The sequence below is a fragment of the Pempheris klunzingeri genome, chromosome 22 (genome assembly GCF_042242105.1).
Source record: "Pempheris klunzingeri isolate RE-2024b chromosome 22, fPemKlu1.hap1, whole genome shotgun sequence".
NCBI lineage: Eukaryota > Metazoa > Chordata > Actinopteri > Acropomatiformes > Pempheridae > Pempheris > Pempheris klunzingeri.
In genome coordinates, this window is record NC_092033.1 from 867,005 (window position 1) to 879,625 (window position 12,621).

Here is a 12,621-nt window from a genome sequence, read left to right on the forward strand (position 1 = left end):
AAAGGATCCCTACAGAGAGAGACCTGGAAGATCCTTTTGGTTTAACCACAAACAGCACACACACCAGACTACATTCACTAAAACAGGGATTTTAGAGCCCAGAAGACAGGAGCTGCTGCTCTAGTTGCCGTGACTTTGGTGTTTTAACATGTTAGTTTGAATCCTAAACAGCCCTTTAAAAACACCAAAGTCACACAAAAACACAAACAAACTAATCAATCGATGCAGCAGTAGATCAGCAACTGCTGTCTTCTGGGTGGTAAAATGACCGTTTCCGTGAATGGAGTCTGGTGTTAGTAGTTGCAACCACTCCACTTTTTAACATTTTTTGTACCTATTAGTCATTTGACACCAGAATATGTGCTAAAATGTCTCCTTTGATCGTCCACAGCAGGAGCTGCTTACTCCTGCACTGAATATTTCTCTCACACCACTTTTTATTCTCTGTGTGGTTTAGTGTGAGGAGCCTCCATGACTTCATGCACTTTCATTCACAGCATTTCAAACATTTGTGTCGGGCAGAAACAGGCAGTTATACTTAACGGCCTCTGTGTTTTTGGCGATGCGGCGTCCACAATGAGCTCCGCTGGGAAGAACTTTAACTTTGTGTGGAGTCAGAAACCCTGAGAACATTTAAACGCATTTCTAAAACAGTCTTTTAATTCCCAGAGTAAAAAAAAAAAGCAGTTTGCACTGAGCCTCTTTGTGTGGAACTGATTTCTGAAGCTATAACCTGTTTCCTGTCAGAAGTGCTCTTTAAAGAGCTGCTCACAAATAATGGAAAAAGTTGCAGCTAAGCGAGCGCTAATAGTTGGATCCGGCTCATAAACATGCGGCTGTATATTAGAATTTAATTAACCATCAGAATCACCAGTTTGAGCCCCATTTTTCTGCTGTTTGGTTTGGAGGGAGCTCTGCATGCCGCCGGGTGAAGTCAGCTCAGGCTCCTCATGTATTTGTAATGATTTTACATGTTCATGACTGTGACTCATTGAAAAGAATGTTTTCCATCACTGAGTGAGGTCTCTCTGCAGCCACCCACCGCTCAGACTCCCGCACACACGCCCCGGTCGCTCCCGTTGGCCTCCACACTTAGCTCTGCTGCACGCACCGAACCTCCAGAGCAGCTGACTGCGGTATGTTTAACAGCGAGGTAAAATGACTGTTTTTGTCAATGGAGTCTGGTGGCTTTGAAGAGAGTATGGATGGATGTAAGAGCTGCAGTTCCCCGTCTAAAGGGCTGAATGACACCGAGGTAAAGCATTGAAAATATTCTAAATTTAGCGTACAGTTAAACTAATGTTGATTTATTCAGGTGGACCTTTGTTTTGGAGGCTGAAATCTGTTTTCCTGCTGCTGTTAACACACGACCTCATACTAACACACTTCAGATAACACGAACTGTCCCTTCAACAGTTGTTTGGATGGACTTTCACTCTCACTGGGACAATGGTGCCTCAGTGGTTTATGTGGCCGGGTCTTAAAATCACTGTTTTTCTCAATGGAGTCTGGTGCCTTAGTGGACATTTAAACTAATGTTGATTTTTTTCAGGTGGACATTTTTTTAGGAGACTTAAATCTGATTTCCTGCTCCCCCCTCCCCCGTCCACTGCAGCACATCGCTTATCATCTGTGCCACACTGACAAGAAAAGGACCCCAGACAACCACAGTTGTTGCTTTGAATGGTCAGTTTAGCTGCAATGTAAAATTGCTGTTTTTAAATCAATGGAGTCTGGTGGCTTGGCGTCCACTCAGACAACCACACTTCTGATAACACGGATTGTCCCTTTAATAACTGTTCACATATTTCAGTCTGGACTTTCATGGCTTTCACAGGATGTAGTTTTCCTCCACTTGGCAGCATCACAGTATCAGCGTCAGTTAGCTTCAGCTAACAGATCTGTTAGAGCTCTGCTGTCACATGGGATCAGTTTGTAGATGTGTGCTGTCACACCTGCCTAATCAATCAACTGAATCACCATGTGCTTTTATTCTGAAAATACAGATGAAAGTTTGATCTGACTTTGGAAGAAAAAACACACCTGAGCACCTGATCGGTGATTTTAATAATTAGATCAGAGTCCAAATCCATAATTTACTGGTAAGAAAGCTGTTTTCAGTTCTTTTATCTTTAGACATTTTTATTAAAGTAAAAACAAAGAACAGATAAACTCCAGACTCACCTTGTCAGGTGTGAACTGCTTTTCTTCTTCAGCTGCTTCACCTCCATGTCTTAGAGAACACTGCCATCCTGTGGACAGACGCTGCAACAGCAGCTCCTCACACAGCAGGGAAGGGACTGGGCCTGCAGGGGTCAGAGGTCAGAGGTCACAGCCTCTCTATAGGGGTCAAAGGTCAGACAGACAGCCTCTCTATAGGGGTCTGAGGTCAGAGAGACACTATGGTGACGTTACAGTATAACCTCATGAAAACTGTGGGTCCAGTTCAGCACAGCTGTGACGTTGAGATAAAAGCAGCAGGTTTGGCTCAAATGAAGGTTTGCATGAAAACATTTAGAAAACATCAGGATAACTTCCTGCTAGCCCTCCGCTAACTCGACTGGTGACCAGGTTGAACTGTTTTAATTACAGGTAAACTTTATACACATGGATGTTGACTTTGAGGTTCCCTGAAGATTTACAGCATTTAAAAATTACACATTTTCTTTCAATCCTTTAAAAACAGGGAACAAAGTCAGACTGTCTGAATTACCAGAGTCATATTATATCAGGAGTCACCAACCTTTTAGAAACTGAGAGCTAGTTCATGGTACTGAGTCAGACGAAGGGCTACCAGTTTGTCACACTGCTCTGAAATAACAAATTAGCTCAGTTTGCCTTTAGTTATATATTATTATTATTGATTAATGATACTCATCTATGTGAAGACACTGATCACGTTAGTGATTTCTCACAATAATTATCAACAATGACTTAACAAGGTGGGAAACAGATCAAATCAATATTACACATTTAATTTCTATTAATCTCAGCAACTGTTTAAATTTTCAGATGATCACTTCTACAACATTTCATAGAACAAATGTTCCATTTTCACTGCCCACTGACAAAGAGCCTTTAAACATCATCAACTATGTTTGTAAAAGTTATCAATTATTTAATGTTTAAGAAAAATCAACTTTCATACTTTTAAATAAATCTTACCACATTTTAAACTAATGAACAAATCGGTTTACATTTCATGAAGACACTTTTGAATTGAACACAATTAAAGATCAATATTTTTATTTACCGTTGCCATGACACCGCCATGTTGCCCCTGACAACATCTGGTATCTGTTTGAAAATGTGGAGCTCTAAACGAGGCTTCGGCTGCTTGTTGGGATTTTTCCTCCGGCCTGGTGAAAACAGACTGCTGCTTACCCAAAGCTGCCTTCAGCTCACGGGCTGTTTCTGCCCGTAGCTTCCCGGTGGGCAGTTAGCATGCTAGTTAGCATGGCAGTTAGCATGCTAGCTCTGTGACCCGTAGTGAAGTGTCTCTCCACATTGTGCCGCTTTGTCGTCGCCCCGCAAATGAGACACACGCAGTTTTCTTTCACAGTAGTAACAAAGAAGTCTTCCTCCCATTCACTGTGAAAATGGTGAGCTAGCTTTCTTTTTTCTGTCATGTTTTTTGGGTTAGAAACCGCATTCAGCTCCTTCATCTCCGCTGCGCCCGCTAGCTTACTCTGCACGAGCGCCAAAGTTTAGTCATGCGCACAACACTGACCTTTGACCTTTGAACTCGTATAGGTCAGCGGTCACCTAAAACTATCTAAACTAATTCTTTTATTTTTAAGATCTATATAAATGCAAGTGTGATTAAAAAAAATAGCAACAGAAAAACATTAAACTTTAGACGCAGCTCACTGGTGAGTTGTGCTGTTTTTAGAACAGGCCTGCGGGGGGCGACTCATGTGGTCCTTGGGGGGACCTGGTGCCCGCGGTCACCATGTTGGTGACCCCTGTATTATATCATATTATATATTTCATCATTAAAAAGTTCATTTACTTTACAGCAGAGTTTTGTTTTTTATGCTGCTTGAATTTATTTCGTGTTAAATGATCACACCCACTTTATTTGGTGATTTTAATAAAGGTTAAAAAACAAATTCACCATGTTTTTGTCTTTTTTTGGATCCAGGAGTGACAAGTTTAATTTTTCCAGCATTTAAGTACATATATGTAAATATTATCAGCAAAATGTACTTTAAAAGTACTTGTGCAGCAGTAAAAGTGTTTCCTGTTTACATCCTGTTGAGTATTAATCTGCAGCAATGCATCATGGGATATAAAAGGTCACAGATCCTCAGCTCTGAAAAAAAAGATTTTTCAAAAAGGAGTTTTAGCTTCAGAAAAACAGGGAAATGAACATTTTATCCTTCAGTTTAGAAGTTCTTGAGTAAAAAGTACATATTTACCTCTCAAATGGAGTAGAAGTATTTAGGTAATAGTACTTATACCATGTTTTTACTGAACTGTCAACCTGCTGTGTGTGAATAAAGTTGTTTCTGTATTCGTGTGTTTGCATGAAAAAAAAACTAAATCACCCACACAGGAGACTGAATGACTTTTTCAGTCTTATAATTTTTATTTCTTCCCGCACAAAATGAAAAAATGAGTTTAGTAGAAGGTGTTTGGTCTCTTGGTGGTGAAGCGGGGTTTGTGCTGGCGACGCAGGACCCTGTGAGGCAGCGGGAACTTGATCTTGGAGTCCTGCAGGAGGAAGTCACAGGAAACCATGTTCAGGTATAAGAAGAACACTTATTTTATCAAAGGAGAACCATCTGTCCACATCCTGGTGTCTGAATGACTGGTAGGTACCAAAAGTGTTGGAACTGGACCTGGAAGATCCTTTTGGTTGAACCACAAACAGCCGTTATATCGCTCTCTGCACACACACCAGACTACATTCACTAAAACAGGGATTTTAGAGAACAGGACACAGGAGCTGCTGCCTCCATCAGGTAGTTTGTGTTATTGTGTGGCTTCGGCGTTTTAAAGGATTTGTTCAGATCCAACACATCTGTGTATCACACAATAACACAAACTACCTGATGGAGGCAGCAGCAGAGCAGCAGCTCCTGTGTCCTGTTCTCTAAAATCCCTGTTTTAGTGAATGTAGTCTGGTGTGTGTGCAGAGAGCGATAGAACGGCTGTTTGTGGTTAAACCAAAAGGATCTTCCAGGTCCAGTTCCAACACTTTTAGTACCCACCAGTCATTCAGACACCAAAGTACAGATACAGTGAATATTTAAAAATACTGGAGTTCTTCTGTAAATCATCTGTTGCCAGTTTCAAAACCGCCAGGTTTGAAGATGGAAGCTGGAAACCTGGAAGAGGAATCTGGCTTCTTATGTGGCGGGTTTTTGAGCTGGAGCAGACCAACATGGCGGCCGCCCAGAGAGAGACCCGCCGTGACGAGGGCGTGTGGACACTCACGTGGAACTGCTTGATGGCAGGTCTGCGACACTTGTTGGCGGCGATGACCTGAACCTTCATGATCTGGATGGAGTGGGCGCGGGCGCGATGGCGAGCTCCCATGTCACGATCTGACGGACGCAGAGACGAGAGAGCAACATCAACACAACTCACAACTTCACTGACAAACACAGAGATCCTTTTTAACTTCAAGCAATTTTCAGGTTTTTTCAAGGTTTTCCAGCACCTGTGGGAAATTAAACCCCCTCAAATAAACTGGGCTCACATCTGATCTCTTTCATTACAAAGTGAACGATTCAGTCTGAATAAATTAGGCCACATTAGAAACTAAGCATCTCCAACCATTTATCGGCAGCTAGTTTGACGATCGTCTGATGGTTTGACTTGTTTTTGTTGGTTTCTGTTCAGTTTTAGCAGTGATTGAACTCATCTATGTCTCTTCCCAGTTTCTCCCAGTCTGAAGTCTTTTCTCACTCATTCTGCTTTAGTGACTTCTGGAACCTTCTAGCTGAGGTTGGACACATTTTAGGGACATGAAGAAGAAGAAGAAGGTCCTCCAAGGAATGACGTAACCAGAAGAAGCAGCAGCAGACAGCGTTCAGAGGTCAGAGGGTTAACGTGTGTGTGAGCACTCACAGCACTGGGTGACGGCTCCAGAGGTGGTCAGGTCTCTGTACTCTCTGTACATGTTGTGGGTGCCGCTGCGAGAGTCGTAACGCAGCCAGATACCGAAGTTCTTCACCTTCAGGGGCGTCTGCTCGTGGACCTGAATACACACACACACAAAGATGGTGGTCAGTTTCCAAACAAACTGTCCCTCAGAGTGCTGTGATGCACCGTCCTCCACAAACGACAGGAGGAATAAAGGTTTGACAGATAAACAAACTGTCCTCTGAGTCGACTGCTGATCTTTACTGATGAGTCATATTTTAACGCTGACTTTCACTGATGAAAACATGAAAAAAGGAACTAAATGTGGTCGTCGCTGCAGTTTTAGCACCACGCTGAGGACAGAATAACCTCATGCTCTGAGGATAAAGTTAACTTCATGACAAAGTTGTTTTAACAGTTTAAACACAGAGTTTCTCTCTCTGAAATCTACTTGAATCATTTTAACGGGAGAATTTCACATCGTTTAAACAGCAAAGTGCCTGAAGCTCTGAAACACACCGTCTATCAACAGATCGTTTCTGGAAAATCTCAGTAAATCAGAGTTAAGTGAAGTTAAGACCAACCACATTTAAAAAATAAGCCCTAAAGAGTAACTGACTAAATGGAGGTAGAGGAACACAACAAGTTCAAGTTTCCTTAAAGAACCCAGATGAAGTTTCCTCCCTAAAAAAGGCTGCTGAGGGAGAAAACCAGAAGAATGAGAATCAAACGTCTTCACATGGTGGTTCAATGTCTGTAAAAGCACATAATGAGGCTGAAAACACATCTGTGGATCCTTGGATTCACTTTCAAAGGCACTGCAGCGTCAGAGAAAGGCGACAAGGATCCAGTTTCTGTTTGCACACCAGACAAAATCACACCACTGACACGGTGCGAGCTTTGGGTTTGGGTGCAGAGGAGGAGACCTGGAGGGACGCTGAGATGCGGTGTTTCTACCCATGATCCTCTGTGTCCACATCCTGGTGTGTGAGTGACTGGTAGGTAGTAAAAGTGTTGGAACTGGTCCAGTAGATCACCTCAGCCAGCAGACACCAAACGGGCTGCAATGGCTGCAACGTGATCCTTTGGGACAACTGCACCTGATCACAGTAGGTCCACTAAAAGAGCTTGTTTGATCCACTGACAGGCTCAGAGTGTTATTCTAAGTGTGTGACAGCATCATGGAAAGGATCCCTACAGAGAGAGACCTGGAAGATCCTTTTGGTTTAACCACAAACAGCACACACACCAGACTACATTCACTAAAACAGGGATTTTAGAGAACAGGACACAGGAGCTGCTGCTGTGACTATGGGGTTTTAAAATTATAGTTTGGATCCAAATTGAGTTAATAAAAGAGTGATGGAGGCAGCAGCAGACCAGCAGCTCCTCTGTTCTGAGGTAAAATGACTGTTTCTGTGAAGCTAAGATTAACAATCTGAGCCTGTCAGCGGCAAAAACAAGCACCAATTCTGAAACCTTTCATACCTACTCGCCATTTTTTACCCAAACTCCACAACAGAGAGGACCCAGTGTGTTTCCAGGGAGGAAAATACGTGCTAATGTTTTATAAAAATGTTCACAATGAGTTTAAAATGGGGGTTAAAGGGCACCGAGAGACTCTGACTGAAGAAACAGCACTTAAAGAGTCGGACAGAAGAAGAAGTGTGTGGGGTTCCTACCAGGCCACAGTAGACCGTCTCTCCAGAGGCCTTCTTCATCTTCCTCAGCTGGGAGACAAAGTACCAGAAGCGGGACTTGGCCACGACATGGTTGGGGGCGAAGATCCTCATCCGGTACAGGGGGGGGGCAGGATTCTTGACAGAGGGCAGCAGACGCCCAATGACTTTGTACTCCCTAAGCTGTTCACAGGAGAAGTCATCTGTTAGGACACACGCTTCACATGAGGAGGCATTTAATACATTATTAAGACTTGTTGACCCTCGATTTCACTTTCAAAGGCACTGCAGCGTCAGAGAAAGGCGACGAGGATCCGGTTTCTGTTTGCACACCAGACAAAATCACACCACGGACACGGTGTGAGCTTTGGGTTTGGCTGCAGAGGAGGAGACCTGTTTAACGCCGTGCTTTAATAAGAAGGAGGCGATAAAATGTGGCTTTAGTGGAGACGTATTGTGAAGAAGGTGCGTGTTGATGTTTCTACATACTTCCTAACACTAACATAAGCTCTATGTGGTAGGGACATATGTTTGGGCACGAACCTCTACAAGTGTTCTACCTCAGCTGCTCATAAACCACAGAAACAACAGTCCAGTGCAGCGAGTTTCTCTATAATATCTCAGCTTTGTTGTGAATAATGTTGTTCAAGAGGAGTTTTTACTAATTATATCTTGAACAACAGTCATTTTAGCAGCATTAGTGTCTGAGAGCATCTGTGCGGTCATATAGAGGCACTTCTTTAACATGTGTGCTAACCTGACTACTTTAACTACCACAGGAGGCAGACAGCTGCTTAATGTTCAGGCTTTTAAATGTATAAACACTTTCAAGACGCCATTTAAATCCAGAAACTGATTAAAACCCGGTGTGTGTGTGTGTGTGGTGTCTGAATCCACGCTGAGAGCAGAGCACTCCGTGTGACACGTTAGCATCAGTAGCTAGCATTAGCCTTCAGATAGCTAAGGGAGCTAAGTGATCAGGCTAACAACCGAGCTTTTGAGGCGTTTAACTGGCATTTTAGCACAAATTCTAGTCAAGTTGAGCCCCTTCAGGAGCCGTGTGTGTCTTCTCTCCTCTTAGTGAACACCTGTGCTCTCCTAGCTGTGACACACACCGGCCCGTCTGCAGCCACATGGTAACTGACGCCATGTTGGAGCAGCGAACGCACCGGGACGAAAAACTCTCAAATTATCTCTCGAATTCGGACTTTTGGGGAACATGAGTGCATCAATCGGACAAACGTAACGTTATAAAGACATAAAGGTTCGTATGATCCGTGTGTTGCGGGCAGATATCGGTAAATAAAGAGATTTACGTACTGTGCCGGACGCCTTCATGGTGTCTCTCGCTCACTGCCACAGTAAAAGAGGAAGCAGTAGGGCGGAGACTGCGCATGTCAAGTGGACGGAGGGCCGAGAGTCACGCACAGAAATCTCGCGAGAGTTCCTCAAAATCTATAGTTAGACCATAAATAGAAGAAAAAACAGGAACTCCTCTTTGAACACGTGTCTCCTCAGTAATTTTATTTATTTATTCAACTGTTTTGGGACATTTATTCTATAAAAACCCTTAAAAATACACCGAACCACACAAAACACTGGTTTAATGTTTCTTTTAATGTGCAAACAGTTTCTCACACACAAATATAAAATGTGGAATAAGATCTTAAAGACTGTCAGGATCAAATGTAGGATTATGTTGGACTATTTCTTGGCTCTGTCTTTATCCAGCCAAGAAATATTCCATCACGTAAAACCATAACTTGTTTTCATACAAGTCAAAAGAAGCAGAAGATATGTAAGAGATAATAATGTACATTCTTTTATAGCAGAACATTCAGGATTAATGCTTGATGAATGTTTTCCCGCTTTTCACACAACTTTATACCAAAGAAATCAACAATTTGACTCAAAATTCTGACTTAAAGATGCTGTTAGTGCTTCAGCTGTCAGCACTGCGTCCACAGCTACGATCTGTTGCAGAGAAATGACAGACGATGCTGTGACTGACCAATCAGAGTGGAGTATTTAGCAGAGCCACCTCATAAAGCGCCTCGACTCCTGAGGTTAAGATCATCATCAACATCATGAGAGCAGCTTTCTGATTGGTTCCTGACTTTGGCTCCAGTGGGAGATGAATGTAGAAACCCAACTTATCTACATATCGTCTGAAGAAACGCCTCGACCAAATAAAAAAACACTCATCACAGAATAAAATAGAGGCTTAGTATTTTATTATCTCAATCTCTGAACCTTTAATTTACTTTTTATCTGCCCTTTGTGTGTTTGGCCTCGATATAAACTGATTAGATGTATGATAGGGCTGCCTCGGATCCTGTTTTTATTGATTACTTTATGAGATAAAAAGTAATTTAATTCTTCATATGTGTGTGTGGGTGGGTACTGTGTTACATTTTCTTTGTATGAAAAGTGCAGTACAGATAAACCTTGAGTCTGAGTGCTATTGCACTATAAATGAATAAATTAATCACTAAAGTTGTCAGTACTCATTTACATTTGAATACACAAAGGTGTTCTGGATAAGAGGATCACTTAACTGGTACACTGTGAATTATAATTGTGTAAAAAGGCCACATAATCCACAAGATTACCATCATAATCCAATAAACCATCAGCAGACAATAATGCCTTAAAATCTGTATTTTTACACTGAAGTCTGGTGTGGCTGAATCTCTTCCGGTGTCTGTGACCCGGATGCTGACGGGGTGGACACGCCGCACCGCCGCTCCTGTCGTGTGTCGGTGAGTCCGAGCGACTGCAGCCCGATTTCTGCTGAACTCCGAGCGGTGATGAGTGGACGGGAGGGAGAGAAAAAACAGCCGATGAATTAAGTTTTCACTAAGGTGAGCTTCACGGGACGAGCCGGTGGTTTCGGCGGCGCTCGGCGCGGTCAGAGGCGGCTAACGTTAGCGGCAGTTTGTCATCGTGACATTTTCTCAGCGGTGATGTGATTGAGAGGCGGCAGCAGGTAACGTTACCGAGCCGTGACAGACAGGGGCGGAAAAACACGCCACTAAACCGCCCCTGCTTGTCCCAGACTGCCACCGTGGCCGCTAAGTGAGAGCCTCCCGGTGGGTTTTCCGGGTCACGGTGTCGGGATGGATCCAGCGGGCGAGCTCCGGAGCTAGCCGGCTAATGCTAGCTTGAGTTAGCATGACCAGCTACTCTGCTCTGGGGTGAAGTTGCTAGCTTGTGGCGCCGCAGTGCCAACTTTCCGAGGGGGTATCCGGTTAGCAGGGCGCGTCCTCGGCCCCAGCAGTCACTCATGTCACCGGTTGGCTATTTAAATGCCCGCTGGAGGTGTTTTTATTGCCGGTGTGGACGCTGTGAACGCCGGGGCATGGCGGCTAACCGTGTTGACGCTGCGTTGCATCATGTTGGCAGAAGGATGGTGGCCGAGCTGTCAGCCCGCTCCTCCTCCACATCTGCCCCAGATACAGCTGCTCAAAGTCAGCATTTCAGAGGCATGTCCAGAAACTCTAAGCTTACTGACCCCCCTCCCCCAGGTCAGCTCAGCTCAGCTCACCTGGATGCCACCTTGTCACGCACAGCTAACTGGAGCCCAGCCAGGTGGCAGGAGGCCCCCAGGCTGCAGTGCTGCTCACCTGTCAGAATAACTCATTTAAAGCTCTGCAGCAGGGAGATCATGTCGGACTGACTGAGCCCAGGCTGTGCCCCTCATGCAGAAACACCTGACAGTGTTTCTCTGCAGATATCTCCACATTAAAGACACCTGGAGGAGGAAATATATACAGAACACCCTCAATTTGAACCTGTTTCTCCTGTTTGGAGCACCGTAGTGTGTGTTTGGGTGCTACCTGGAGGGAAAACAGCGCCACGACTTGTGTAACGCTTTAAAAATGTGTTTTATCAGACGGTGGTGAGAATATTTGTTCACCCCTTTTGTCTCTTTTTCCATTTTGTGTAAAATTAGTGTTTTTGTCAATGGAGTCTGGTGGTCAGGATCTACCTGAAGACTATTCTACTTCCAGAGAAAGTAACGGTACCGCTGTCACGTCAGAGCAACGAGAAGATTTTAGAACTAAAATGAGATGATCCTTTGGTGACTGTGGATGTAAACCAGCTGTTATCGGTTTGTTTTTCATTTTAAAAGGTGTTTTTGTGATTCCACTGCTGCTTTGCTGCCTGAATAGATTGAAACTAACATTTAAATCCAGTATTTCCACAGACGACAGAACAGCACAGCCTGGAAATGATGGAAAAGTCAGTTTGACTCCAGGCAAACACTTGATCATTCAGACAGAACGACGCTCACATCAAACTTTATTTAAACACCTTTACAGTTAGAACCTGCTGTTACTCAACAGGTTAAACACACAGTGATTCTCCCTGATGAGGTGTGTAAAGGGACCAAATCTGAGTTAAAGTATGAAGATCTGGCTCCACCAGCACTAACTCGCTCCCATAGTTTGTTAGTTGTGGTCACTCAGTGGTTATTAACTAATTATTGGCTTCTTTATGGATTCATGATCAGTCTGTCTACTTGTTTGGTCTGTAAAGGACAAATTAAGTGAAATCACATGATGGGGAACAAATCTGCCCTCGTCAGTCGCCTGTGTTTGTTCGACCAAAAGTCCCAAAATCCACAAAGATTCAATGTATTGTTTTTAAAACGGAGAAAAATAGAAAATGTGGCGGCTCAGATTGGAGGGTTTTTGGCTCAGTTGCTGAAAAACTGATCAGATTCAGTTCTCTGAAACAGCCAGAAGGTTGTTTAGAAGTTTCTGTACCAGACATTATCAGCTCACTATCAGCTGAACTAACTAACAGTTTTTCTCCTTAAATCTGTTGAAATTTGCATTAAGTT

At 43.5% G+C, this 12,621-nt stretch overlaps 1 protein-coding gene, 1 long non-coding RNA gene and 2 other non-coding genes across 4 annotated transcripts in view; 1 reads left to right on the forward strand and 3 right to left on the reverse strand.

Moving 5' to 3' along the window:
• Nucleotides 1–12,621, forward strand: part of LOC139222061 (uncharacterized) — a 295,725-nt gene that overhangs the window by 214,258 nt on the left and 68,846 nt on the right. The gene's annotated exons all lie outside the window — the stretch shown is intronic.
• Nucleotides 4,568–9,149, reverse strand: rpl18a (ribosomal protein L18a). Its single transcript, XM_070854027.1, has 5 exons — nt 9,093–9,149; nt 7,776–7,955; nt 6,079–6,208; nt 5,443–5,552; nt 4,568–4,716 (listed from the first exon to the last, which is right to left on the reverse strand). Exons 1-5 carry the CDS (start codon nt 9,108–9,110, stop codon nt 4,624–4,626), a joined length of 531 nt encoding a protein of 176 aa, XP_070710128.1. The 5' UTR covers nt 9,111–9,149; the 3' UTR covers nt 4,568–4,623.
• On the reverse strand, nt 6,879–7,010 carry LOC139222285 (small nucleolar RNA SNORA68). Its single transcript, XR_011585916.1, has one exon. It is a non-coding gene; the product is annotated as a small nucleolar RNA SNORA68 (small nucleolar RNA).
• Nucleotides 8,025–8,156, reverse strand: LOC139222286 (small nucleolar RNA SNORA68). The gene has a single exon (XR_011585917.1). It is a non-coding gene; the product is annotated as a small nucleolar RNA SNORA68 (small nucleolar RNA).